The 27291-nt window shown below is 53.6% G+C and overlaps 2 protein-coding genes across 2 annotated transcripts in view; both read left to right on the forward strand.

Annotated features, from left to right (window-relative positions):
- The window catches only part of zfpl1 (zinc finger protein-like 1), a 19955-nt gene extending 17068 nt beyond the window's left edge, over window positions 1-2887 (forward strand). Inside the window, 1 exon segment of the mRNA XM_078202809.1 lies at window positions 2850-2887. Coding sequence (XP_078058935.1) covers window positions 2850-2887 — 38 coding nt within the window.
- A 2141-nt stretch (window positions 2888-5028) lies between these two features.
- The window catches only part of vps51 (VPS51 subunit of GARP complex), a 33918-nt gene continuing 11655 nt past the window's right edge, over window positions 5029-27291 (forward strand). The window contains exons 1-7 of the mRNA XM_078202786.1: window positions 5029-5239; window positions 8939-9068; window positions 11097-11243; window positions 15451-15670; window positions 18974-19715; window positions 22256-22468; window positions 25277-25495. Coding sequence (XP_078058912.1) covers window positions 5081-5239; window positions 8939-9068; window positions 11097-11243; window positions 15451-15670; window positions 18974-19715; window positions 22256-22468; window positions 25277-25495 — 1830 coding nt within the window. The 5' untranslated portion in view covers window positions 5029-5080. The remainder of the gene's footprint in view (window positions 5240-8938; window positions 9069-11096; window positions 11244-15450; window positions 15671-18973; window positions 19716-22255; window positions 22469-25276; window positions 25496-27291) is intronic.

Below are 27291 nucleotides of genomic sequence, written 5' to 3' on the forward strand. Positions count from 1 at the left end.
CCCCGGCAACGAGTTCCAGGCACCCACCACCCTCTGTGTAAAAAGTCTGCCTTGTACATCTCCTTTAAACCTTGCCCCCCTCTCACCTTAAACCTGTGCCCCCTAGTAATTGACTCTTCCACCCTGGGAAAAAGCTTCTGACTATCCACTCTGTTCATGCCTCTCATAATCTTGTAGACTTCTATCAGGTGTCCCCTCAACTTCCGTCGCTCCAGTGAGAACAAACCAAGTTTCTCCAACCTCTCCTCATAGCCAATGCCCTCCATACCAGGCAACATCCTGGTAAATCTTTTCTGTACCCTCTCCAAAGCCTCCACATCCTTCTGGTAGTGTGGCGACCAGAATTGAACACTATATTCCAAGTGCGGCCTCACGAAGGTTCTATAAAGATGCAACATGACTTGCCAATTTTTAAACTCAATACCCCGGCCGATGAAGACAAGCATGCCGTATGCCTTCTTGACTACCTTCTCCACCTGCGTTGCCACTTTCAGTGACCTGTGTACCTGTACACCCAGATCCCTCTGCCTATCAATACTCCTAAGGGTTCTCTCGCCGTCTGTCCCCCCTCGCTCTCGCCGTCTGTCCCCCCTCACTCTCGCCGTCTGTCCCCCCTCGCTCTCGCCGTCTGTCCCCCCTCGCTCTCGCCGTCTGTCCCCCCTCGCTCTCGCCGTCTGTCCCCCCTCGCTCTCGCCGTCTGTCCCCCCTCGCTCTCGCCGTCTGTCCCCCCTCGCTCTCGCCGTCTGTCCCCCCTCGCTCTCGCCGTCTGTCCCCCCTCGCTCTCGCCGTCTGTCCCCCCTCGCTCTCGCCGTCTGTCCCCCCTCGCTCTCGCCGTCTGTCCCCCCTCGCTCTCGCCGTCTGTCCCCCCTCGCTCTCGCCGTCTGTCCCCCCTCGCTCTCGCCGTCTGTCCCCCCTCGCTCTCGCCGTCTGTCCCCCCTCGCTCTCGCCGTCTGTCCCCCCTCGCTCTCGCCGTCTGTCCCCCCTCGCTCTCGCCGTCTGTCCCCCCTCGCTCTCGCCGTCTGTCCCCCCTCGCTCTCGCCGTCTGTCCCCCCTCGCTCTCGCCGTCTGTCCCCCCTCGCTCTCGCCGTCTGTCCCCCCTCGCTCTCGCCGTCTGTCCCCCCTCGCTCTCGCCGTCTGTCCCCCCTCGCTCTCGCCGTCTGTCCCCCCTCGCTCTCGCCGTCTGTCCCCCCTCGCTCTCGCCGTCTGTCCCCCCTCGCTCTCGCCGTCTGTCCCCCCTCGCTCTCGCCGTCTGTCCCCCCTCGCTCTCGCCGTCTGTCCCCCCTCGCTCTCGCCGTCTGTCCCCCCTCGCTCTCGCCGTCTGTCCCCCCTCGCTCTCGCTGTCTGTCCCCCCTCTCTCTCGCCGGGTGTCCCCTCCCCTCTCGCCGGGTGTCCCCCTCCCCTCTCGCCGGGTGTCCCCCTCCCCTCTCGCCGGGTGTCCCCCTCCCCTCTCGCCGAGTGTCCCCCTCCCCTCTCGCCGAGTGTCCCCCTCCCCTCTCGCCGAGTGTCCCCCTCCCCTCTCGCCGAGTGTCCCCCTCCCCTCTCGCCGAGTGTCCCCCTCCCCTCTCGCCGAGTGTCCCCCTCCCCTCTCGCCGAGTGTCCCCCTCCCCTCTCGCCGAGTGTCCCCCTCCCCTCTCGCCGAGTGTCCCCCTCCCCTCTCGCCGAGTGTCCCCCTCCCCTCTCGCCGAGTGTCCCCCTCCCCTCTCGCCGGGTGTCCCCCTCCCCTCTCGCCGGGTGTCCCCCTCCTCTCTCGCCGGGTGTCCCCCTCCTCTCTCGCCGGGTGTCCCCCTCCTCTCTCGCCGAGTGTCCCCCTCCTCTCTCGCCGAGTGTCCCCCTCCTCTCTCGCCGAGTGTCCCCCTCCTCTCTCGCCGAGTGTCCCCCTCCTCTCTCGCCCGAGTGTCCCCCTCCTCTCTCGCCCAGTGTCCCCCTCCTCTCTCGCCCAGTGTCCCCCTCCTCTCTCGCCCAGTGTCCCCCTCCTCTCTCGCCCAGTGTCCCCCTCCTCTCTCGCCCAGTGTCCCCCTCCTCTCTCGCCCAGTGTCCCCCTCCTCTCTCGCCCAGTGTCCCCCTCCTCTCTCGCCCAGTGTCCCCCTCCTCTCTCGCCCAGTGTCCCCCTCCTCTCTCGCCGAGTGTCCCCCTCCTCTCTCGCCGAGTGTCCCCCTCCTCTCTCGCCGAGTGTCCCCCTCCTCTCTCGCCGAGTGTCCCCCTCCTCTCTCGCCGAGTGTCCCCCTCCTCTCTCGCCGAGTGTCCCCCTCCTCTCTCGCCGAGTGTCCCCCTCCTCTCTCGCCGAGTGTCCCCCTCCCCTCTCGCCGAGTGTCCCCCTCCCCTCTCGCCGAGTGTCCCCCTCCTCTCTCGCCGAGTGTCCCCCTCCTCTCTCGCCGAGTGTCCCCCTCCTCTCTCGCCGAGTGTCCCCCTCCTCTCTCGCCGAGTGTCCCCCTCCTCTCTCGCCCAGTGTCCCCCTCCTCTCTCGCCCAGTGTCCCCCTCCTCTCTCGCCCAGTGTCCCCCTCCTCTCTCGCCCAGTGTCCCCCTCCTCTCTCGCCCAGTGTCCCCCTCCTCTCTCGCCGAGTGTCCCCCTCCTCTCTCGCCGAGTGTCCCCCTCCTCTCTCGCCGAGTGTCCCCCTCCTCTCTCGCCGAGTGTCCCCCTCCTCTCTCGCCGAGTGTCCCCCTCCTCTCTCGCCGAGTGTCCCCCTCCTCTCTCGCCGAGTGTCCCCCTCCTCTCTCGCCGAGTGTCCCCCTCCTCTCTCGCCGAGTGTCCCCCTCCTCTCTCGCCGAGTGTCCTCCCCCTCTCGCCATCTGTCCCCCTCTCTCTGGTGCGGATATGGGCAGTAGGCCCCGGCAGGTATCTTGTACGCAGTGGCACGAGGGTCGATGGTCAGTTTGGTACTGGAGTGAATGGGCCCTTAGTAACCTCGGGCAACAGTCGTTCCACGCTTGCACCCCCTGCTGTGCTGTATGGGGGGGAACTGAGGCCAATTATGCCACCTTATCCCCACGAACTATCATCTGAAACCTCTCGGAACTCGTCTAGGAATAGGAGGAGGCCATTCAGCCCCTCGAGTCTACTATGGCGGCTCTGTGCCCCTTGCGCCCCCATTCCGTAATACCCTTAAGTGACAGGAAAATTGACCATTCACCGAGTTAAGCTTAACAATTGGTTAGGCATCAATTGCTGTTTGTGGGTGAGTTTTCGTCTTTGATCTTTTTTTTAATTCATCCGTGGGACATGGGCGTCGCTGGCTGGGCCCAGCATTTATTGCCCATCCCTAGTTGCCCCTTGGAGGGCAGTTGAGAGTCAACCACATTGCTGTGGGCTCTGGAGTCACATGTAGGCCAGACTGGGGTAAGGATGGCAGATTTCCTTCCCTAAAGGACAAAGGATTGGAGCGGCGGGGGGGGGGTGATTCCTTCTGCAGCTGAATAGTTCCTTGGCTCAAACGTGAACGGCGCTGGGGGCGTGGGGAGCTGGGCGCTCGCGTGGAGGTTGAAAACACCAGACGTACCAGCAGGGCGACGGTGAAGGAGTAGCTCCAACTGAGGAAGGACTCTGTGACGGAGTGCGCGATAATGTCGTTACAGAGGACTCCGACGTGGAAAAAGCAGAAGATGAAGGAGAGGACGATCAGCCCCTTCTTCTTCTGGATGTGGAGGAAGCAGAATCGCTGCTGCCAGCTGGCCTTCTCGATGTCCACTTGCTCCGACCTGATGTGGATGGCTTTGGTCTTGTCCGATTTGGCAAGCTCTTTCTCCTGGCTGTCCATCGACGGCAGAGGGGTGGGGAGGCTTTAGGGTGTCGAACCGGGTTGGGGGTGGGGGAGGAGGAAAAGGAGGTACAAACCACGGTCCACCGGCATAGCAACAGAATACCCCCAACAGCAACAGAACTGTTCAGTAGCATGCCATTGTGACATAGATAGAAATTAGCAGCAGGACTAAGACCATTCAGCCCCTCGAGCCTCCGACACCTTGGCAATGCTAAATTGTCCCTCAGTGTCCAAAGATGTGCAGATTAGGTGGGTTGGCCATGCCAAATTGTCCCTTAGTGTCCAAAGGTGTACAGGTTAGGTGGATTGGCCATGCTAAATTGTCCCTTAGTATCCAAAGATGCGCAGGTTAGGTGGATTGGCCATGCTAAATTGCCCCTTAGTGTCCAAAGATGTGTAGGTTGGGTGGATTGGCCAGGCTAAATTGCCCCTTAGTGTCCAAAGATGTGTAGGTTAGGTGGATTGGCCATGGTAAATTGCCCCTTAGTGTCCAAAGATGTGTAGGTTGGGTGGATTGGCCAGGCTAAATTGCCCCTTAGTGTCCAAAGATGTGTAGGTTGGGTGGATTGGCCATGGTAAATTGCCCCTTAGTGTCCAAAGATGTGTAGGTTGGGTGGATTGGCCATGCTAAATTGCCCCTTAGTGTCCAAAGATGTGTAGGTTGGGTGGATTGGCCATGCTAAATTGTCCCTTAGTGTCCAAAGATGTGTAGGTTGGGTGGATTGGCCATGCTAAATTGCCCCTTAGTGTCCAAAGATGTGTAGGTTGGGTGGATTGGCCATGCTAAATTGCCCCTTAGTGTCCAAAGATGTGTAGGTTGGGTGGATTGGCCGTGCTAAATTGGTCCTGTGGTCAGTTGGCCCTTGAATTAACCCATGACAAACAAAGGTGGCAGTGGCGCATGCGTCTTGCTACCCTTTGCTCATGTATAAATGGCGGCCGCCCTTTGCCACCAACAAAGATGACCTCCGGGGCGGCGTACCTGTGTACAGGCCGCCCCCTATAAAGATGGCGGCGGCGCATGCGTTCTGCCACTCCTTTGCTGCCTTTTCTTCTCACCCCCCCTGTGGCTGGCGGCATTGCCACCTACAAAAGATGGCTGCCGGTCCCCCTGCCTGGTTGGCCCCTCATAAAGATGGCGTCTTGCTACTCACACTTGCCCCCTACAAAGATGGCGGGGGGGAGGCGTGCCACCATCTGCACATGCCGTCCCCCGCCCTGGTGCCTTCAATTAAACTTTATTGACCCCCAGGGCGCATGCGCACCGGGTTGTTGTCTTCAATTGAACTTTATTGTTACCCGGCGGGGCAGACAGGGAGGGAAGATGGCGGCCGAGCTGGAGGCTGAGGCCGGGACGGGGAAGAAGCGGCGGGTTCGCGGCATGCTGAAGCTTTATTACGGGATGAACGAGGGCGCCCGGGAGCCGCTGGACCCGGGGGACATCGACGGGGCCCATTTCCAGCCCGAGTTTTATTTGAATAAGGTGAAAAAAGAGAGAGGACAAAGCAGCCCCTCCCCCCCAGGCTGTTCATCAGTGGCACAAATAGGCTGACATTAACACCGCAATGAAGTTACTGTGAAAATCCCCTAGTCGCCCACACTCCGGCGCCTGTTCGGGGTAACACTGAGGGAGAATTTAGCACCCTAACCAGCCTCGTCTTTCGGACTGCGGGAGGAAACCGGAGCGACCCGGTGGAAACCCACGCAGACACGGGGAGAACGTGCAGACTCCGCACAGACAGTGACCCGAGCCGGGAATCGAACCCGGGTCCCTGGCGCCGTGAGGCAGCAGTGCTAACCCACTACATTCTGCACTCTCTCCTTTCCTTCTCTATGAACGGTATGCTTTGTATAGCGCGCAAGAAACAATACTTTTCACTGTATCCCAATACAAGTGACAATGATGATCAAATCCAATATTAAGCTGATATTTCTCTACACCCTAGCTGTGACTGTAACGCTACATTCTGCACCCTCTCCTTTCCTTCTCCCCTATGTACTCTATGAATGGTATGCTTTGTCTATACTGTGCTCAGTTCTGGTCGCCTCACTATAGGAAGGATGTGGAAAAGATTGAAAGGGTGCAGAGGAGATTTGCAAGGATGTTGCCTGGATTGAGTGGTATGTCTTATGAGGATAGGCTGAGGGAGCTCGGTCTTTTCTCCTTGGAGAGACGTAGGATGAGAGGAGACCTAATAGAGGTATATAAGATGTTGAGAGGCATCGACCGGGTGGACTCTCAGAGGCTTTTTCCCAAGGTGGAAATGTCTGCTACGAGAGGACACGGGTTTAAGGTGCTGGGGGGGTAGGTACAGGGGAAATGTTAGGGGCAAGTTTTTCACACAGAGGGTGGTGGGCGAGTGGAATCGGCTGCCGTCAGTGGTGGTGGAGGCGAACTCAATAGGGTCTTTTAAGATTCTCCTGGATGAGTACATGGAGCGTAATAGGATGGAGGGTTATAGGTAGGTCTCGAAGGTAGGGATGTGTTCGGCACAACTTGTGGGGCCGAAGGGCCTGTTTGTGCTGTAGTTTTTCTATGTTTCTATAGCACGCAAGAAACAATACTTTTCATTGCTGATACATGTGACAATAATAAATCAAATCAAACATTAAGCTGATCTTTCTCAACACCCTAGCTGTGACTGTAACACTACATTCTGCACCCTCTCCTTTCCTTCTCCCCTATGTACTCTATGAACGGTATGCTTTGTATAGTGCGCAAGAAACAGTACTTTTCACTGTATCCCAAGACGTGACAATAATAAATCAAATCAAATGTTAAGTTGATCTTTCTCTACACCTTAGCTATGACTGTGACACTACATTCTGCACCCTCTCCTTTCCTTCTCTATGAATGGTATGCTTTGTCTGTACAGTGCGCAAGAAACAATACTTTTCACTGTATCCCAGTACATGTGACAAATCCAATCAAAGGTGTTCAGCCCTCTTGACTCTTATCGTTATCGCAAAAGGGCACAACCTCAGTACTGACATAGCTCCTCACAGATTCCTCTCTCCCCTCTCTACATGTCTTGCCAGCTTCAGTGGGTCAGCACTGCTCCCTCACAGCGCCACGGGCCTGGGTTCCATTCCCTGGCTTGGGTCACTGTGCGGAGTCTGCACGTTCTCCCTGTGTCTGCGTGGGTTTCCTCCCACGGTCCGAATGACATGCTGGTTAGGGTGCATTGACCCGAACAGGCGCCGGACTGTGGCGACGAGGGGAATTTCATAGTACCTTCATTGCAGTGTTAATGTAAGCCTTGTGACTAATAAACTTTAATAAATAAATTTTTAGTGTTCAAGTCACAGCCAGAGTGTAAAGAAAGATCAGCTTAATATTTGATTTGATTTATTATTGTCACATGTTGGGATACAGTGAAAAGTATTGTTCCTTGCGCGCTATACAAAGCATACCGTTCATGGAGTACATAGGGGAGAAGGAAAGGGTGTAGAATGTAATGGTTAGCATAACTGCCTCCTAACGCCAGGGACCTGGGTTCCATTCCTGGTATGGAGGGGCTTAGTTATGAGGAGAGATTGGGTAAACTGGGGTTGTTCTCACTGGAAAGACGGAGGATGATGGGTGACCTAATAGAGGTGTATAAAATTATGAGAGGCATAGATAGGGTGAACGGTGGGAAGCTTTTTCCCAGGTCGGTGGTTACGTTCACGAGGGGTCATAGGTTCAAGGTGAGGGGGGGGAGGTTTAACACGGATATCAGAAGGACGTATTTTACACAGAGGGTGGTGGGGGCCTGGAATGCGCTGCCGGGCAAGGTGGTGGAGGCGGACACACTGGGAACGTTTAAGACTTTAGATAGTCACATGAACGGAGTGGGAATGGAGGGATACAAAAGAATGGTCTAGTTTGGACCAGGGAGTGGCGTGGGCTTGGAGGGCCGAAGGGCCTGTTCCTGTGCTGTATTGTTCTTTGTTCTTTATTCCCGACTTGGGTCACTGTCTGTGTGGAGTTTGCACGTTCTCCCCCTGTCTGCATGGGTTTCCTCCGGGTGCTCTGGTTTCCTCCCACAGTCTGAATGACGTGCTGGTTAGGTGCTAAATTCTCCCTCAGTGTAACCCGAACAGGCGCCGGAGTGTGGCGACTGGGGGAGTTTCGTGATAACTTCATTGCAGTGTGAATGTAAGCCTACTTGTGACTGATAAATAATCTTTAATAAATACATTTTTAGTGTTCAAGTCATAGCTCGGGTGTAGAGAAAGATCAGCTTAATATTTGATTTGCTTTATTATTGTCACGTGTATTGGGATACAGTGAAAAGTATTGTTTCTTGCGCACTATACAGACAAAGCATACCATTCATAGAGTACATCGGGGAGAAGGAAAAGGGAGGGTGCAGAATGTAGTGCTACAGTCATAGCTCGGGTGGAGAGAAAGATCAGCTTAGTGCGAGGTAGGTCCATTCAAAAGTCTGACAGCAGCAGGGAAGAAGCTGTTCTTGAGTCGGTTGGTCCGTGACCTCAGACTTTTGTATCTTTTTCCCCAGGGAAGAAGGTGGAAGAGAGAATGTCCGGGGTGCGTGGGGTCCTTGATTATGCCGGCTGCTTTTCCCGAGACAGCGGGAAGTGTAGACGGAGTCAATGGATGGGAGGCTGGTTTGCGTGATGGACTGGGCTACATTCACAACCTTTTGTAGTTTCTTGCGGTCTGGGACAGAGCAGGAGTTTATTTCACTCAGAGTTTATTTAATAGTCACAAGTCGGCTTATATTAACACCGCAATGAAGCTACCATGAAATTCCCCTAGTCGCGCCACACCAGCGCCTGCTCGGGTTACACTGAGGGAGAATTTAGCACAGGCCAATGTAAAGTTTATTTAATATGGTGGCACAGTGGGTTCCAACTGCTGCCTCACAGCGCCAGGGACCCGGGTTCGATCCTGGCCCCAGGGTCACAGCTGGTGTTAAATGGGCCAGAACTGGCATGTCCGAGCGGTTCCGTGAGTGGTGTGACTGAACCCCAGGAGGACACTGGGTGTATGTGGCCTGTACTCTGCCTGTATTGGGGTCGCCGTGGAGGGAGGGAAGGGGGAGCTGGCTCTGGTGGGAACAAAACCCCCCATCCCCCAAGCAAAGGGCCCCGACTCCCCCCTCAGGAGGTGAATGGGAGACCGAGGGGCCCGTTGACTGATGAGTGTGTGTTGTCTCTTTTGCTTGTGTGACAGCTAAGGAAGGAGTGCACGCTTGCGGAGCTGATGGAGAGCGAGGCGGAGATGGTGAAGCACATTCGCGCCCTCGACAGCGACATGCAGACCCTGGTCTACGAAAACTACAACAAGTTCATATCAGCCACAGGTAAACAGAGAAACCGGAAGCAGGAGGAGGCCATTCGGTCCTTCCAGTCTGTTCCGCCATTCATTTTGATCATGGATGATCATCAAATTTATCGAATCATAGAATTTAATGTCTAATCTTGGGACACTAAGGGGCAATTTAGCATGGCCAATCCCCCTAACCCGCACATCTTTGGACACTAAGGAGCAATTAAGCATGGCCAATCCACCTAACCTGCACATCTTTGGACACTAAGGGGCAATTTAGCATGGCCAATCCCCCTAACCCGCACATCTTTGGACACTAAGGGGCAATTTAGCATGGCCAATCCACCCAACCTACACATCTTTGGACACTAAGGGGCAATTTAGCATGGCCAATCCACCTAACCTGCACATCTTTGGACACTAAGGGGCAATTTAGCATGGCCAATCCACCTAACCTGCACATCTTTGGACACTAAGGGGCAATTTAGCATGGCCAATCCCCCTAACCCGCACATCTTTGGACACTAAGGGGCAATTTAGCATGGCCAATCCCCCTAACCCGCACATCTTTGGACACTAAGGGGCAATTTAGCATGGCCAATCCACCCAACCTACACATCGTTGGACACTAAGGGGCAATTTAGCATGGCCAATCCACCTAACCTGCACATCTTTGGACACTAAGGGGCAATTTAGCATGGCCAATCCACCCTAACCCGCACATCTTTGGACTGTGGGAGGAAACCGGAACACCCGGAGGAAACCCACGCAGACACGGGGAGAACGTGCAGACTCCGCACAGACAGTGACCCAAGCCGGGAATCGAACCTGGGTCCCTGGCTCTGTGAGGCTGCAGTGCTAACCCACTGTGCCACCCATGGGCTTTGCCTCTCCTGATGATCTCATGCAATGTCCCCTTGTCCACCCTGCAGGGTTCCCGACCATATCCTGACTGCCCAGCCCTGCCCTCGGCCTGTTGCATCGAGAGAGAGAGAGAGACTGCTCCTGCTCTGTGACTGCAATCTCCATCTCTCTCACTCATAGAAACTGGAAGCAGGAGGAGGCCATTCAGCCCTTCCAGCCTGCTCCCCCATTCATTACGATCATGGCTGATCATCAAATTCAATATCCTGATCCCCCCCCCAGCCCCAAGAGCGATATCTAATTTCTTCCTGAAATCACACAACGTTTTGGCCTCAACTACTTTCTGTGGGAGTGAATTCCACCGCTCTCTGGGTGAAGAAATTTCTCCTCACCTCAGTCCTAAAAGGTTTACCCCCTTATCCTCAAACTATGACCCCCTAGTTCTGGACTCCCCCCACCATCGGGAACATTCTTTCTGAATCGACCCTGTCTAACCCTGTTAGAATTTTATAAGTTTCTGTGAGATCCCCTCTCATTCTTCTAAACTCCAGTGAATATAATCCTAACCGACGAAAGATGTGCAGGTTAGGTTGATTGGCCGTGCTAAATTGACCTAGTGTGAGGGGGATTAGCAGGGTAAATGTGTGGGGTTACGGGAATAGGGCCTGGGCGGGATTGTGGTCGGTACAGACTCAAAATGGCTTCTTTCTGTGCTGTAGGGGTTCTATGACTTAGACTCTCCTCATATGACAGACCTGCCATCCCAGGAATCAGCCTGGTAAACCTTCGCTGCGTTCCCTCTATAGCAAGGGACATCCTTCCTCAGATAAGGAGACCCAAACTGCACACAATACTCCAGGTGTGGCCTCACCTGTACAATTGCAGCAAAACATCCCCATCCCTGTACTCCCAATCCTCTTTGACTTGCTATTTTTGCTACCAAAGTGGATAAGAAAGCTCACATTTATCCACGTTATTGTCTTGACCGCCTAACCCGCCCAGGTTAGGTTGATTGGCCAGGTTTAAAAAAAAAAAAGAATTGCCCCTTAGAGTCCTGGGATGCGTAGGTTAGAGGGATTATCGGGTAAAATATGTGGGGGTAGGGCCTGGGTGGGATTGTGGTCGGTGCAGACTCGATGGGCCGAATGGCCTCCTTCTGCACTGTAGGGTTTCTATGATTTCTATGTTGTCTCTCCAGACACCATCAGGAAGATGAAGAACGACTTCAAGAAGATGGAGGACGAGATGGATTGCCTGGCGACCAATATGGCGGCCATCACGGAATTCAGCGCCCGCATCAGCAACACCCTCCAGGACCAGCATCAGCAGATCACCAAGCTCTCAGGTGGGCAGCACTGCTGGGTGGGGGTGGGGGGTCGTGGGGGTGGGGGGGGGGGGGGGGGGGGGGGGCGCTTCTCGTCTGTCACGGGGACCACTCAATTCTGTGTTCCCTTTTTGTTTTGTAACATCCAGTCACCAAGTCATTAGAGGAGACCGTTCTGCCCGCTGTGTTTATGGCACCCTCGCCCTCCGCCCTCGCCCTCGCCCCTCCCCCCTCCCCCCCTGTATAGTCTTTTACAAGTCATAGAGGTTTACAGCATGGAAACTGGCCCTTCGGCCCAACTTGTCCATGCAGCCCTTTTTTTAAAAACCCCTAAACTAATACCAGTTGCCCGCGTTTGGCCCATATCCCTCTACACCCATCTTACCCATGTAACTGTCTAAATGCTTTTTAAAAGATAAAACTGTACCCGCCTCTACTACTACCTCTGGCAGCTCGTTCCAGACACTCACCACCCTCTGTGTGAAAAAATTGCCCCTCTGGACACTTTTGTATCTCTCCCCTCTCACCTTAAATCTATGCCCTCTAGTTTTAGACTCCCGTACCTTTGGGAAAAGATATTGACTATCTAGCTGATCTGTGCCCCTCATTATTTTATAGACCTCTATAAGATCACCACTCAGCCTCCTACGCTCCAGAGGAAAACGTCCCAGTCTTTTCAGCCTCTCCTTATAACTCAATCCATCAAGTCCCGGTAACATCCTAGTAAATCTTTTCTGCACTCTTTCTAGTTTAATAATATCCTTTCTATAATAGGGTGACCAGAATTGCACACAGTATTCCAAGTGTGGCCTTACCAATGTCTTGTACAACTTTAACAAGACGTCCCAACTCCTGTATTCAATGTTCTGACCGATGAAACCAAGCATGCCGAATGCCTTCTTCACCACTCTGTCCACCTGTGACTCCACTTTCAAGGAGCTATGAACATGTACCCCTGGATCTCTTTGTTCTGTAACTCTCCCAAACGCCCTACCATTAACTGAGTAAGTCCTGCCCTGGTTCAATCTACCAAAATGCATCACCTCGCATTTGTCTAAATTAAACTCCATCTGCCATTCGTCAGCCCACTGGCCCAATTGATCAAGATCCCGTTGCAATTGGAGATAACTTTTTTCACTGTCCACCATGCCACCAATCTTAGCGTCATCTGCAAACTTACTAACCATGCCCCCTATATTCTCATCCAAATCATTAATATAAATGACAAATAACAGTGGGCCCAGCACTGATCCCCGAGGCACACCGCTGGTCACAGGCCTCCAGTTTGAAATACAACTCTCTCCGACCACCCTCTCTGGCTTCTGTCAAGAAGCCAATTTTGTATCCATTTAGATACCTCACCCTGGATCCCGTAAGATTTAACTTTATGCAACAACCTACCATGCGGTATCTTGTCAAAGGCCTTGCTAAAGTCCATGTAGACAACATCAACTGCACTGCCCTCATCTACCTTCTTGGTTACCCCTTCAAAAAACTCATAAAGTCTCATAACTCCAGGTTAAAGTCCAACAGGTTTATTTGGTAGCACAAGCTATCAGGACTCACCGGATGAAGGGGCAACGCTCCGAAAGCTCGTGCTACCAAATAAACCTGTTGGACTTTAACCCTGGTGTTGTGAGACTTGTTACTGTGCCCACCCCAGTCCAACGCCGGCAACTCCACACCATAGTCTGGACAAGCGGTACGGTAGCACAGTGGTTAGCACTGCTGCTTCACAGCTCCAGGGTCCTGGGTTCGATTCCTGGCTCGGGTCACTGTCTGTGTGGAGTTTGCACATTCTCCTCGTGTCTGCGTGGGTTTCCTCCGGGTGCTCCGGTTTCCTCCCACAGTCCAAAGATGTGCGGGTTAGGTTGATTGGCCAGTATAAAAATTGCCCCTTAGAGTCCTGAGATGTGTAGGTTAGAGGGATTAGTGGGTAAGTATGTGGGGGTAGGACCTGGGTGGGATTGTGGTCGGTGCAGACTCGATGGGCTGAATGGCCTCCTTCTGCACTGTAGGGTTTCTATGATTTCTATGAAGCTTGAGTGAGTGGACAGATGCAGTGCCATGTGGGTAAATGTGAGGTTATCCCACGTTGGTAGCAAAAACAGGAAGGCAGATTATTATCTGATTAAATCTGTATTGGGCGGCACGGTGGCACAGTGGGTTAGCACTGCTGCCCCACAGCGCCAGGGATCCGGGTTCGATTCCTGGCTTGGGTCACTGTCTGTGTGGAGTTTGCACGTTCTTCCCCATGTCTGCGTGGGTTTCCTCCGGGTGCTCCGGTTTCCTCCCACAGTCTGAAAGACGTGCTGGTTAGGGTGCATTGACCCGAACAGGCGCCAGAGTGTGGGCGACGAGGGGAATTTCACAGTAACTTCATTGCAGTGTCAATGTCAGCCTTACTTGTGACTAATAAATAAACTTTAACTTTAGAATGACTACAAATTAGGAGGGGGGGAACGTGCAGTGAGACCTGGGTGTCCTCGTAAACCAGTCGCTGAAGGTAGGTATGCAGGTGGTGAAGAGGGCAGATGGTATTGGGCTGGAATTAAGAATCTATTGATGACCATGAAACCATGGTCAATTGTCGGAAAGACCCATCTGGTTCACCAATGTCCTTTCAGGAAGGAAATCTGCTGTCCTTACCTGGTCTGACCTACACGTGAGTCCAGAGCCACAGCAATGTGGTTGACTCCCAATTGTCCTCTGAAATGGCCTAGCAAGCCACTCAGCTCAAGGGCAACTAGGGATGGGCAATAAATGCTGGCCCAGCCAGTGACGCCCCATGTCCCACGAATGAATTTTAAATATTTATACATTAATGATTTGGAAGAGGGAACTAGATGTATTATCTCCAGATTGGCAGATGACACAAAGCTGGGTGGGAGGGTGAGCTGTGAGGAGGACGCAGAGATGCTTCAGCGTGATTTGGACAAGTTGAGTGAGTGGGGCAGATGCAGCATTATGCAACACCTTTGGACTGTGGGAGGAAACCGGAGCACCCGGAGGAAACCCACGCAGACACTGGGGGAGAACGTGCAGACTCCGCACAGACAGTGACCCCCGAGCCGGGAATCGAACCCGGGTCCCTGGCGCTGTGAGGCAGCAGCGCTAACCTGCTGTCCCACCGTGCCGCCCTCCTTTACAGGTTGACACATTCAACCTGTTTGGCCGCTTTATGAACACACCTTCCTCGGCCATCAAGTCCTGGGGTGGGGTTTGAACCCGGAGCTTCTGGCTCAGAGGCAGGGACACGAACCCACTGCGTCACAAGACCTATATATATATATATATATGTATATGTATGGCATTGGTATATTTATTTACACAGTGTATCAGTTTATTTATTAACCTACCTTATATTAAGTTGATCTTTCTCTGCACCCCAGCTATGACTGTAACACTACATTCTGCACCCTCTCCTTTCCTTCTCTATGAACGGTATGCTTTGTCTGTATAGCGCATTAGAAACAATACTTTTCACTGTATCCCAATACATGTGACAATAATAAATCAAATCAAATATTAAGTTGATCTTTCTCTGCACCCTAGCTATGACTGTAACACTACATTCTGCACCCTCTCCTTTCCTTCTCCCCTATGTACTCTATGAACGGTATGCTTTGTCAGTAAAGTGCTCAAGAAACAATACTTTCCACTGTATCCCAATGCATGTGATAATAAATCAAATCAGGAGTAAGGCCACTCGGCCCCTCCAGCCTGTTCCCTCATTCAATAAGATCATGGCCGATCTGATTGTAACCTCAACCCCACATTCCCTGCCACTCCCCACACACACACACGCGCGCAGGCGCACACACACTCGCTCGCTCGCAGGCGCACACACACTCGCTCGCTCGCAGGCGCACGCGCGCTCGCAGGCGCACACGCGCTCGCAGGCGCACACACGCTCGCAGGCGCACACACGCTCGCAGGCGCACGCACACAGGCGCACACACGCACGCAGGCGCACACACACGCTTGGACACTCACACACACGCTCTCTTGCGCACACGCACTCCCTCGCACGTGCACACACACACATACACACTCACGCATGCATGCACGCACGCACTCAGAGGATTTGCATGCCAGTGGATGGGGTAGTGTAATGAGCTTGAATCACCCCAGCATCGATACGAAGGGCCGAATGGCCTCCCAGGTTGTACCGGTTCCAGTGCGCCGTTCTCACTTGCACCCTTTGTGTGTGTGTGTGTTTTTTCAGGGGTGCACACCCTGCTGCGAAAGCTCCAGTTCCTGTTCGAACTCCCGGCCCGGCTGAACAAGTGCATCGAGCTGGAGGCGTACGGGCAGGCGGTGCGCTATTACAGCAAGGCTCGCTCGGTGCTGCATCAGTACCAGCACATGCCCTCCTTCCAGGGCATCCAGAACGACTGCCAGAAGATCATGTCCGACCTGGCCCAGAAGCTCCGGGAGAAGTTCAGGTATTGCTGCCCTCGCGTCTCTGCTACCACACGGCAACGATCAGAAAGGAGCGTAGAATCCCCACGGTGCAGGAAGAGGCCGTTCGGCTGGAGTGGATACTTTGGACACTAAGGGGCAATTTAGCATGGCCAATCCACCTAACCTGCACATCTTTGGACGGTGGGAGGAAACCGGAGCACCCGGAGGAAACCCACGCAGACATGGAAGAGAATGTGCAGACTCCGCACAGACAGTGACCCAAGTCCAAAGATGTGTGGGTTAGGTTGATTGGCCAGGTTAAAAATTGTCCCTGAGATGTGTAGTTAGAGGGATTAGTGGGTAAATATGTGGGGGTAGGGCTTGGGTGGGATTGTGGTCGGTGCAGACTCGATGGGCCGAATGGCCTCCTTCTGCACTGTAGGGTTTCTATGTTTCTATGAGCCGGGAATCGAACCCGGGTCCCTGGTGCTGTGAGGCAGCAGTGCTAACCCACTGTGCCACCGATGGGCTTTGCCTCTCCTGATGATCTCATGCAATGTCCCCTTGTCCACCCTGCAGGGTTCTCGACCATGTCCTGACTGCCCAGCCCTGCCCTCGGCCTGTTGCACAGAGAGAGAGAGAGACTGCGCCCGCTCTGTGACTGCAATCTCCATCCCTCTCACTCATAGAAATAGAAGCAGGAGGAGGCCATTCAGCCCTTCCAGCCTGCTCCCCCATTCATTACGATCATGGCTGATCATCAAATTCAATATCCTGATCCCCCCTCTTCCCCCCTACATATCCCTCGATCCCTTTAGCCCCGAGAGCGATATCTAATTCCTTCTTGAAATCACACAACGTTTTGGCCCCAACTACTTTCTGTGGGAGTGAATTCCACCACTCTCTGGGTGAAGAAATTTCCCCTCACCTCAGTCCTAAACCGTTTACCCCGTATCATATAATCCTACAGTGCAGAAGAGGCCCTTCGGCCCATCGAGTCTGCACCGACACATGAGAAACACCTGACCTGCCACCTAATCCCACTTGCCAGCACTTGGCCCATAGCCCTGAATGTTATGACGTGCCAAGTGCCCATCCAGGTACTTTTTAAAGGATGTGAGGCATCCCGCCTCCACCACCCTCCCAGGCAGTGCATTCCAGACCCATACCACCCTCTGGGTAAAAAAGATTTTCCTCAAATCCCTACTCTGTCTACTCCTGTTGGAATTGTAAAAGTTTCCATGAGATTCCCCCCACCCCCTGCGAATATAATCCTAACTGACTCAATCGCTCCTCATACGTCTGTCCCACCATCCCAAGAATCAGCCTGGTAAACCTTCGCTCCCTCGAGAGCAAGAACATCCTTCCTCAGAAAGGGAGACCAAACCTGCACACAATACTCCAGGTGTGGCCTCACCAAGACCCTGTATAATTGCAGCAAGGCATCCCTGCTCCTGTACTCGAAACCTCTTGCTATGAAGGCCAGCATGCCATTTGCCAGGTCCCTGGCACTGTGAGGCAACAGTGCTAGCCACTGTACCACCATGCCTCACCTTGAACCCGTGTCCCCTCGTGACTGACCCTTCAACTAACGGGAACATCTACTCCCTATCCACCCTGTCCATGTCCCTCATAATCTTGTACACCTCAAATCAGGTCGCCCCCTCAGTCTTCGCTGCTCCACCAGGGATGCACAGTGGGTTAGCGCTGCTGCCTCAGTGCCAGGGACCCGGGTTCGATTCCCGGCTTGGGTCACTGTCTGTGTGGAGTTTGCACGTTCTCCCGTGTCTGCGGGTGCTCTGGTTTCCTCCCACGGTCCAAAGATGTGCGGGTTAGGCGGATTGGCCATGCTAAATTGCCCCTTAGTGTCAGGGGGACTAGCTAGGGTAAGTGCATGGGGTTATGGGGATAGGGCCTGGGTGGGGTTGTGGTCGGTGCAGGCTCGATGGGCCGAATGGCCTCCTTCTGCACTGTCAGGATTCTATGAAATCTATGCCGCCCAATCCCGTTTCTTCACTGCCTGCTGCACCTGCGAGCTTACCTTCCGTGACTGGTGCACACGGGACACCCAGGTCCCACTGCACACTCCCCCCTCTCCCAATTCATGGCCATACAGACAATAGTAATCGCACCCTATCACTCAGATCGCTGGCCCTCCCCTAACCTTGCCCAATGTATTAAATTCTGGCAGCTGTCACGATAACCACTCCCCTCAAACCTACCAACGAATCGGTAGAACATTGAAGTTAAAGTTGAAGTTTTATTTATTAGTCACAAGTCAGGCTTACATTAACACTGCAATGAAGTTACTGTGAAAATCCCCTAGTCGCCACACTCCAGTGCCTGTTCGGGTAACACTGAGGGAGAATTTAGCTCGGCCAATGCACCTAACCAGCACGCCTTTCGGACTGTGGGAGGAAACCGGAGCACCCGGAGGAAACCCACGCAGACATGTGTGAGAATATGTGTGGACTTTGCACATTCTCCCCATGCTTGCATGGGTTTCCTCCGATTTCCCCCCCACAGTCCAAAGATGTGCAGGTTAGGTGGATTGGCCGTGCTAAATTGCCCCTTAGTGTCCAAAGATGTGCAGGTTAGGTGGATTGGCCATGCTAAATTGCCCCTTAGTGTCCAAAGATGTGTGAGTTAGGTGGAATGGCCATGCTAAATTGCCCCTTAGTGTCCAAAGATGTGCAGGTTAGGTGGATTGGCCATGCTAAATTGCCCCTTAGTGTCCAAAGATGTGTGGGTTAGGTGGAATGGCCATGCTAAATTGCCCCTTAGTGTCCAAAGATGTGCAGGTTAGGTGGATTGGCCATGCTAAATTGCCCCTTAGTGTCCAAAGATGTGCAGGTTAGGTGGATTGGCCATGCTAAATTGCCCCTTAGTGTCCAAAGATGTGTGAGTTAGGTGGAATGGCCATGCTAAATTGCCCCCTTAGTGTCAGTGGGATTCGCAGGGTAAATATGTGGGGTTTGGGGATAGGCTCTGGGTGGGATTGTGGTCGGTGCAGACTTGATGGGCCGAATGGCCTCTTTCTGCACTGTAAGGATTCTATGACTGTGCACAGACAGTGACTCAAGGCCAGGGATCGAACCCGGGTCCCCGGCGCTGAGAGGCTGCAGTGCTAACCCCCTGTGCCACCTGAAGGTGGCCACTCTGCCCGTCGAGCCCCGCACTGGCCCTTTCGAAGAGCCACGCGATCACTCCCGCTCTTTTCCCCAGACCCCTCCTGCGTTCCTGTCCAGTTTCCTCGTGAAAGCTGCGGTTGAATCTTACCTGCGGGGCGCTGAGGGTCGGGTGTCGGCCAGGAACGCTGTTGACCGGGGTCTGTTTTGGCGCAGGGACTCGGGCTCGAGTGCCAAGGATCTGGCCCAGTGCGTGGAGCTCCTGTTGCAGCTGGAGGAGCCAGCGGAGGAGCTGTGTGACGAGTTCCTGGCCCACGCCGAGGCCCGGCTGCTGGAGGACCTGTCGGCGCTGGAGGCCGAGATGGGGGCCCCGGGGTCTGAGCCCCTCTCCGACATCCTGGAGTTCACCGACAAGGGCTGCAACTGCTTCATCGGCGACACCTGCCTGGTCATCGCCTCGTACCAGGACCTCTTCGTCCACCGGCCCACCGGCCGCGATGTGGCGCAGATGGCCAGCGCCAAGCTGGTGGCGTTCGTCGACCGGCTGACGGGCCGCTACTTCGCCCTGGTGGAGCGGCGCATCCGGGCGGAGAAGGGGGTGGGCGACAACTCGCTGCTGGTGCGCGCCCTCGACCGCTTCCACCGGCGGCTGCAGGCCGTCATCAAGCTGCTGCCCGCGTCCACCATCGGCGCAGAGGGCACGGAGATCGTGGTGCGGGCTGCCCGCGAGCGCATCCGCCAGTACCTGCAGGCGCTGCAGAGCTTCTACGCCGACTGCCTGACCGACGTGCGCCAGTCGCTGGCTGCCCCCCGCCTCCTGGGCAAGGACAGTGCCAACCTGGCCGAACTCCTGGGCACCATCTCCGCCTCCATTCTCAACCAGATCAAGTCGGTGCTGGCTTACGTGCACCTGTTCACTGCCAAGGATATCACCTTCTCCAACAAGCCTTACTTCAAGGTGACTGAGACCCCGCCACCCCGATCGGGTCCCCTCTCAATCCTTGTCTCTTTATTTGGTTTGATTTATTATTGTCACTTTTTTTTATTAGTTCGTGGGGCAGCACGGTGGCACAGTGGTTGGCACTGCTGCCTTACAGCGCCAGGGAGGCAGCAGTGCTAACCACTGTGTCTACGTGGGTTTCCTCCAGGTACCCCTGGTCCTCCAGGTTCCTCCCACACTCCAAAGATGTGCAGGTTAGGTAGATTGGCTGTGCTAAATTGCCCCTTAGTGTCCAAAGATGTGCGGGTTAGGTGGATTGGCCATGCTAAATTGCCCCTTAGTGTCCAAAGATGTGCAGGTTAGGTGGATTGGCAATGCTAAATTGCCCCTTAGTGTCCAAAGATGTGCAGGTTAGGTGGATTGGCAATGCTAAATTGCCCCTTACTGTCCAAAGATGTGCAGGTTAGGTGGATTGGCAATGCTAAATTGCCCCTTACTGTCCAAAGATGTGCAGGTTAGGTGGATTGGCCATGCTAAATTGCCCCTTAGTGTCCAAAGATGTGCGGGTTAGGTGGATTGGCCATGCTAAATTATCCCTTGGTATCCAAAGATGTGCAGTTTAGATGGATTGGCCATGCCAAAATGCCCCTTAGTGTCCAAAGATATTCGGGTTAGGGGGATTGGCCATGCTAAATTGCCCCTTAGTGTCCAAAGATGTGCGGGTTAGGTGGATTGGCCATGCTAAATTACCCCTTAGTGTCCAAAGATGTGCAGGTTAGGTGGATTGGCCGTGCTAAATTGTCCCTTCGTCTCAGAAGGATTAGCAGTGGGGTTACAAGGATAGGACCTGGGTAGGATTGTTGTCAGTGCAGACTCGATGGGCCGAAAGGCCTCATTTTGCACTATAGGGTTCTATAATTCTATGACTTGGGCATTTCTGGCTTATCATCGAATCCCTACAGTGCAGAAGGAGGTCATTCGGCCCATCGAGTCTGCACCGACCACAATCCCACCCAGGCCCTATCCCCATAATCCAACGTATTTACCCTGCTAATCCCCCTGGCACTAGGGGGCAATTTAGCACAGCCAATCCACCTAACCCGCACATCTTTGGGGTGCAGGAGGAAACCGGAGCACCCGGAGGAAACCCACGTAGACACGGGGAGAACGTGCAGACTCCACACAGACAGTGACCCGAGCTGTGAATCGAACCCGGGTCCCTGGAACTGAGGGATATTTTACATCTATCCGAAAGAGGCGGGGTCTGTCTCCACTGACATCCCACCCGAAACAAGGCACCTCCGACAATGTACCCGCCCGCTCATTTCTGGGAGTGTCATGCTGGATCAGGGGGTTCAGATCTCTGGGAGCGGGACCTGAACCCCCAACCTTCTGACTGGAGTGGGGGAAGGAGAGAGGATAGTGCGCGCTAGTGGGACTCGAACCCCTAACCTTCTGACTGGAGTGGGGGAAGGAGAGAGGATAGTGCGCGCTCGTGGGACTCGAACCCCTAACCTTCTGACTGGAGTGGGGGGAGGAGAGAGGATAGTGCGCGCTAGTGGGACTCGAACCCCTAACCTCCTGACTGGAGTGGGGGGAGGAGAGAGGATAGTGCGCGCTAGTGGGACTCGAACCCCTAACCTCCTGACTGGAGTGGGGGAAGGAGAGGGGATAGTGCACGTTAGTGGGGCTCAAACCCCCAATCTCTGACTGGAGTGGGGGACGAGAGAGGATAGTGCGCGCTAGCGGGATTCAAACCCCCAATCTCTGACTGGAGTGGGGGGAGGAGAGGGGATAGTGCGCGCTAGTGGGACTCGAACCCCCAATCTCTGACTGGAGTGGGGGGAGGAGAGAGGATAGTGCGCGTTAGGGGGATTCGAACCCCCAACCTTCTGACTGGAGTGGGGGGAGGAGAGGGGATAGTGCACGCTAGTGGGACTCGAACCCCCAACCTTCTGACTGGAGTGGGGGAAGGAGGGGGATAGTGCGCGCTAGCGGGATTCGAACCCCCAATATCTGACTGGAGTGGGGGAGGAGAGAGAGGATAGTGCGCGCTAGCGGGATTCGAACCCCCAATCTCTGACTGGAGTGGGGGAGGAGAGAGAGGATAGTGCGCGCTAGCGGGATTCGAACCCCCAATCTCTGACTGGAGTGGGGGAGGAGAGAGGATAGTGTGCGCGAGCGGGATTCGAACCCCCAGCCTTCTGACTGGAGTGGGGGAAGGAGAGAGGATAGTGCGCGCTAGCGGGATTCGAACCCCCAATCTCTGACTGGAGTGGGGGAGGAGAGAGGATAGTGTGCGCGAGCGGGATTCGAACCCCCAGCCTTCTGACTGGAGTGGGGGAAGGAGAGAGGATAGTGCGCGCTAGTGGGACTCGAACCCCTAACCTTCTGACTGGAGTGGGGGAAGGAGAGGGGATAGTGCGCGCTAGCGGGATTCGAACCCCCAATCTCTGACTGGAGTGGGGGAGGAGAGAGGATAGTGCGCGCTAGCGGGATTCAAACCCCCAATCTTACTGCCTCCTCTCTGCTGACCTGCTCCCTCTCTGCCTCCGCAGGGCGAGTTCTGCAGCCAGGGCGTCCGTGAGGGGCTTATCGTCAGTTTCATCAAGTACATCTGCCACACGGCACGCCAGTTCTGTGAGACGGCGGGTGAGAAAGGGGCCACGCCGCCCGGCCTGCTCCTGCTGCTGTCCCGTCTGTGCCTCGACTACGAGACGTCCACGATCAGCTACATTCTGACCTTGACGGATGAGCAGTTCCTGGGCCAGGTGAGTGACCCCCGCCCCCTCATACTTTCGGCACCCGCCCGCACAGCAGTGCAAAACCGCAAGGCTGCACTGGGTTTTGACACTTGGCTTTCGATATTCGTGGGAAGGCTGAGGGAGGGATTGGGGGGATAACACGGTGTCGGCTGCAGGAAAGGAAGATTAAACCAAAGGAATCCCTCGATCAGTAAGTACAACACAAATTGCAGATAGCGATGAGGACCATCAGAAGGATATAGATTGGTGGGAGACTTGGGTGGAGAGATGGCATAGAGTCCCAGAGGTTTACAGCATGGAAACAGGCCCTTCGGCCCAACTTGTCCATGCTGCCCTTTTTTTTTAAATCCCTAAGCTTGTCCCAATTGCCCGCATTTGGCCCATATCCCTCTATCCCCATAGAACCATAGAAAATTACAGCTCAGAAACAGGCCTTTTGGCCCTTCTTGTCTGTGCCAAACCATTTTTTGTCTAGTCCCACTGACCTGCACTTGGACCATATCCCTCCACACCCCTCTCATCCATGAACCCGTCCAAGTTTTTCTTAAATGTTAAAAGTGTTTACCACTTTATCCGGCAGCTCATTCCACACTCCCACCACTCTCTGCGTGAAGAAGCCCCCCCCCTAATATTCCCTTTAAACTTTTCTCCTTTCACCCTTAACCCATGCCCTCTGGTTTTTTTCTCCCCTAGCCTCAGCGGAAAAAGCCTGCTTGCATTCAATCTATCTATACCCATCAAAATCTTATACACCTCTATCTTACCCAAGTGGCTGTCTAAACCGTTTTTAAAAGACAAAATTGTACCCGCCTCTACTACTGCCTCTGGCAGCTCGTTCCAGACACTCACCACCCTCTGTGTGAAAAAATTGCCCCTCTGGACCCTTTTGTATCTCTCCCCTCTCACCTTAAACCTATGCCCTCTAGTTTTAGACTCCCCTACCTTTGGGAAAAGATATTGACTATCTAGCTGATCTGTGCCCCTCATTATTTTATAGACCTCTATAAGGTCACCCCTCAGCCTTCTACGCTCCAGAGAAAAAAGTCCCAGTCTATCCAGCCTCTCCTTATAACTCAATCCATCAAGTCCCGGTAGCATCCTAGTAAATCTTTTCTGCACTCTTTCTAGTTTAATAATATCCTTTCTATAATAGGGTGACCAGAACTGTACACAGTATTCCAAGTGTGGCCTTACCAATGTCTTGTACAACTTCAACAAGACGTCCCAACTCCTGTATTCAATGTTCTGACCGATGAAACCAAGCATGCCGAATGCCTTCTTCACCACTCTGTCCACCTGTGACTCCACTTTCAAGGAGCTATGAACCTGCACCCCTAGATCTCTCTGTTCTGTAACTCTTCCCAACGCCCTACCATTAACTGAGTAAGTCCTGGAGATGGAGTTTAATCCGGACAAATGTGAGGTAATGCATTTTGGAAGGTCTAATACAGATAGGAAATATACAGTAAATGGCAGAACCCTTCAGAGTATTGATAGGCAGAGAGATCTGGGTGTACACAGGTCACTGAAAGTGGCAATGCAGGTGGAGAAGGTAGTCAAGAAGGCATACGGCATGCTTGCCTTCATCGGCCGGGGCATTGAGTTCAAAAATTGGCAAGTCATGTTGCAGCTTTATAGAATCTTAGATAGGCCGCACTTGGAATATAGTGTTCCATTCTGGTCGCCACACTACCAGAAGGATGTGGAGGCTTTGGAGAGGGTACAGAAAAGATTTACCAGGATATTGCCTGGTATGGAGGGCATTGGCTATGAGGAGAGGTTGGAGAAACTTGGTTTGTTCTCAGTGGAACGACGGAGGTTGAGGGGGCGACCTGATAGAAGTCTACAAGATTATGAGGGACAGAGTGGATAGTCAGAAGCTTTTTCCCCAGGGTGGAAGAGTCGATTACTCGGGGGGACAGGTTTAAGGTGCGAGGGGCAAGGTTTAAAGGAGATGTACGAGGCACGTTTTTTTACACAGAGGGTGGTGGGTGCCTGGAACTCGCTGCCGGGGGAGGGAGTGGAAGGGGATACGATAGTGACTTTTAAGGGGCGTCTGGACAAATACATGAATAGGATGGGAATAGAGGGATACGGTCCCCGGAAGGGTAGGGGTTTTTAGTTCAGTCGGGGGCAGCATGGTCGGTGCAGGCTTGGGAGGGGCCGAAGGGCCTGTTCCTGTGCTGTAATTTTCTTTGTTTTTTAAATTTTATTTATTAGTGTCACAAGTGGGCTTACATTAACACTGCAATGAAGTGACTGTGAAAATCCTCTAGTCGCCACACTCCGGCACCCGTTCGGGTAACACTGAGGGAGAATTTAGCACGGCCAATCCACCCTAACCAGCATGTCTTTCGGAGTGTGGGAGGAAACTAGAGCACCCGGAGGAGACCCATGCTAATCACTGTGCCACCGTGCCGCCCTTTATTGGTTGTATCTAACCCCGTGCTGTACCTGTCCTGGGAGTGTTTGATGGGGGACAGTGTAGAGGGAGCTTTACTCTGTATCTAACCCCGTGCTGTACCTGTCCTGGGAGTGTTTGATGGGGGACAGTGTAGAGGGAGCTTTACTCTGTATCTAACCCCGTGCTGTACCTGTCCTGGGAGTGTTTGATGGGGGACAGTGTAGAGGGAGCTTTACTCTGTATCTAACCCCGTGCTGTACCTGACCTGGGAGTGTTTGATGGGGGACAGTGTAGAGGGAGCTTTACTCTGTATCTAACCCCGTGCTGTACCTGTCCTGGGAGTGTTTGATGAGGGGACAGTGTAGAGGGAGCTTTACTCTGTGTCTAACCCCGTGCTGTACCTGTCCCAGGACCACTCCCCGGTGACGATGGTGACCGTGCTGTGTGCAGACGCCCGGGCGGCTGCGCAGAAGTTGCTGAATCACTACGTGAAGGTGCAGGGCCTGAACATGTCTCAGATGCTGCGGAAGAGCGTGGAGACTCGGGACTGGATCAACACCATTGAGCCTCGCAACGTGCGAGCTGTGATGAAGAGGGTGGTGGAGGACATTACCTCCATTGACGTGCAGGTAAGGAGGTCCCAAATCAGACACACAAATCAGGAGCAGGGCTAAGACCACTCGGCCCCTCCAACCTGCTCTCCCATTCATTAACGATCAAGGCCGATCCGATTGTAACCTTAACCCCACATTCTCACCTTAAAGTTTCTTTATTAGTGTCACGAGTGTCACACTGCAATGAAGTCACTGTGAAATTCCCCTCGTCTCCAGACAGGACAGCCAGTGAGATTCTAGAAGTCCAGGCCTTGCAAAATCTCACTTGCAGAGTCTCACTGGCTGTCCTGTCTGGAGACAATACACATCTCTTTAACCTGTGCTTAATGCTCCCTCCACTCACATTGTCTGTACCTTAAAGACTTGATTAGCTGTGAAGACTCGCATTCCAACCATTATTCTGTAAATTGAGTTTGTGTCTTTGTGTGCCCTGTTTGTGAACAGAATTCCCACTCACCTGAAGAAGAAGCTTAAGGCTCCGAAAGCTTGTGGCTTTTGCTACCAAATGAACCTACATAGAAAAACTACAGCACAAACAGGCCCTTCGGCCCCACAAGTTGTGCCGAACATATCCCTACCTTCTGGGTGAAGGCTTTTATTAACAGGGGGTTGGAGTTTAAGAGCCGTGGGGTTATGCTGCAACTGTACAGGACCTTGGTGAGACCACATTTGGAATATTGTGTGCAGTTCTGGTCACCTCACTATAAGAAGGATGTGGAAGCGCTGGAAAGAGTGCAGAGGAGATTTACCAGGATGCTGCCTGGTATGGAGGGTAGGTCTTATGAGGAAAGGTTGAGGGAGCTAGGGCTGTTCTCTCTGGAGCGGAGGAGGCTGAGGGGAGACTTAATAGAAGTTTATAAAATGATGAAGGGGATAGATAGAGTGAACGTTCAAAGACTATTTCCTCGGGTGGATGGAGCTATTACAAGGGGGCATAACTATAGGGTTCGTGGTGGGAGATACAGGAAGGATATCAGAGGTAGGTTCTTTACGCAGAGAGTGGTTGGGGTGTGGAATGGACTGCCTGCAGTGATAGTGGAGTCAGACACTTTAGAAACATTTAAGCGGTTATTGGATAGGCACATGGAGCACACCAGGATGATAGGGAGTGGGATAGCTTGATCTTGGTTTCAGATAAAGCTCGGCACAACATCGTGGGCCGAAGGGCCTGTTCTGTGCTGTACTGTTCTATGTTCTAGACCTCCCTATCACCCTCCATCCTATTAAGTCCCATGTACTCATCGAGGAGTCTCTTAAAAGACCCTATTGAGTTTGCCTCCACCACCACTGACGGCTGCCGATTCCACTCGCCCACCACCCTCTGTGTGAAAAACTTCCCCCTAACATTTCCCCTGTACCTACTCCCCAGCACCTTAAACCTGTGTCCTCTCGTAGCAGCCATTTCCACCCTGGGAAAAAGCCTCTGAGAGTCCACCCGATCTAAGCCTCTCAACCTCTTATATACCTCTATTAGGTCTCCTCTCATCCTACGTCTCTCCAAGGAGAAAAGACCGAGCTCCCTCAGCCTATCCTCATAAGGCATGTCACTCAATCTAGGCAACATCCTTGTAAACCTCCTCTGCACCCTTTCAATCTTTTCCACATCCTTCCTGTAATGAGGCAACCAGAACTGAGCACAGTACTCCAAGTGGGGTCTGATGAGGGTCTTATATAGCTGCATCATTATCCCCGGACTCCTAAATTCAATCCCTCGATTGATAAAGGCCAGCACACCATACGCCTTCTTAACCACCTCCTCCACCTGCGGGGCCGATTTTAGAGTCCTATGGATCCGGACCTCAAGGTCCTTC

This window comes from Mustelus asterias, unplaced genomic scaffold, assembly GCF_964213995.1.
Source record: "Mustelus asterias unplaced genomic scaffold, sMusAst1.hap1.1 HAP1_SCAFFOLD_97, whole genome shotgun sequence".
Classification (NCBI taxonomy): Eukaryota; Metazoa; Chordata; class Chondrichthyes; order Carcharhiniformes; family Triakidae; genus Mustelus; species Mustelus asterias.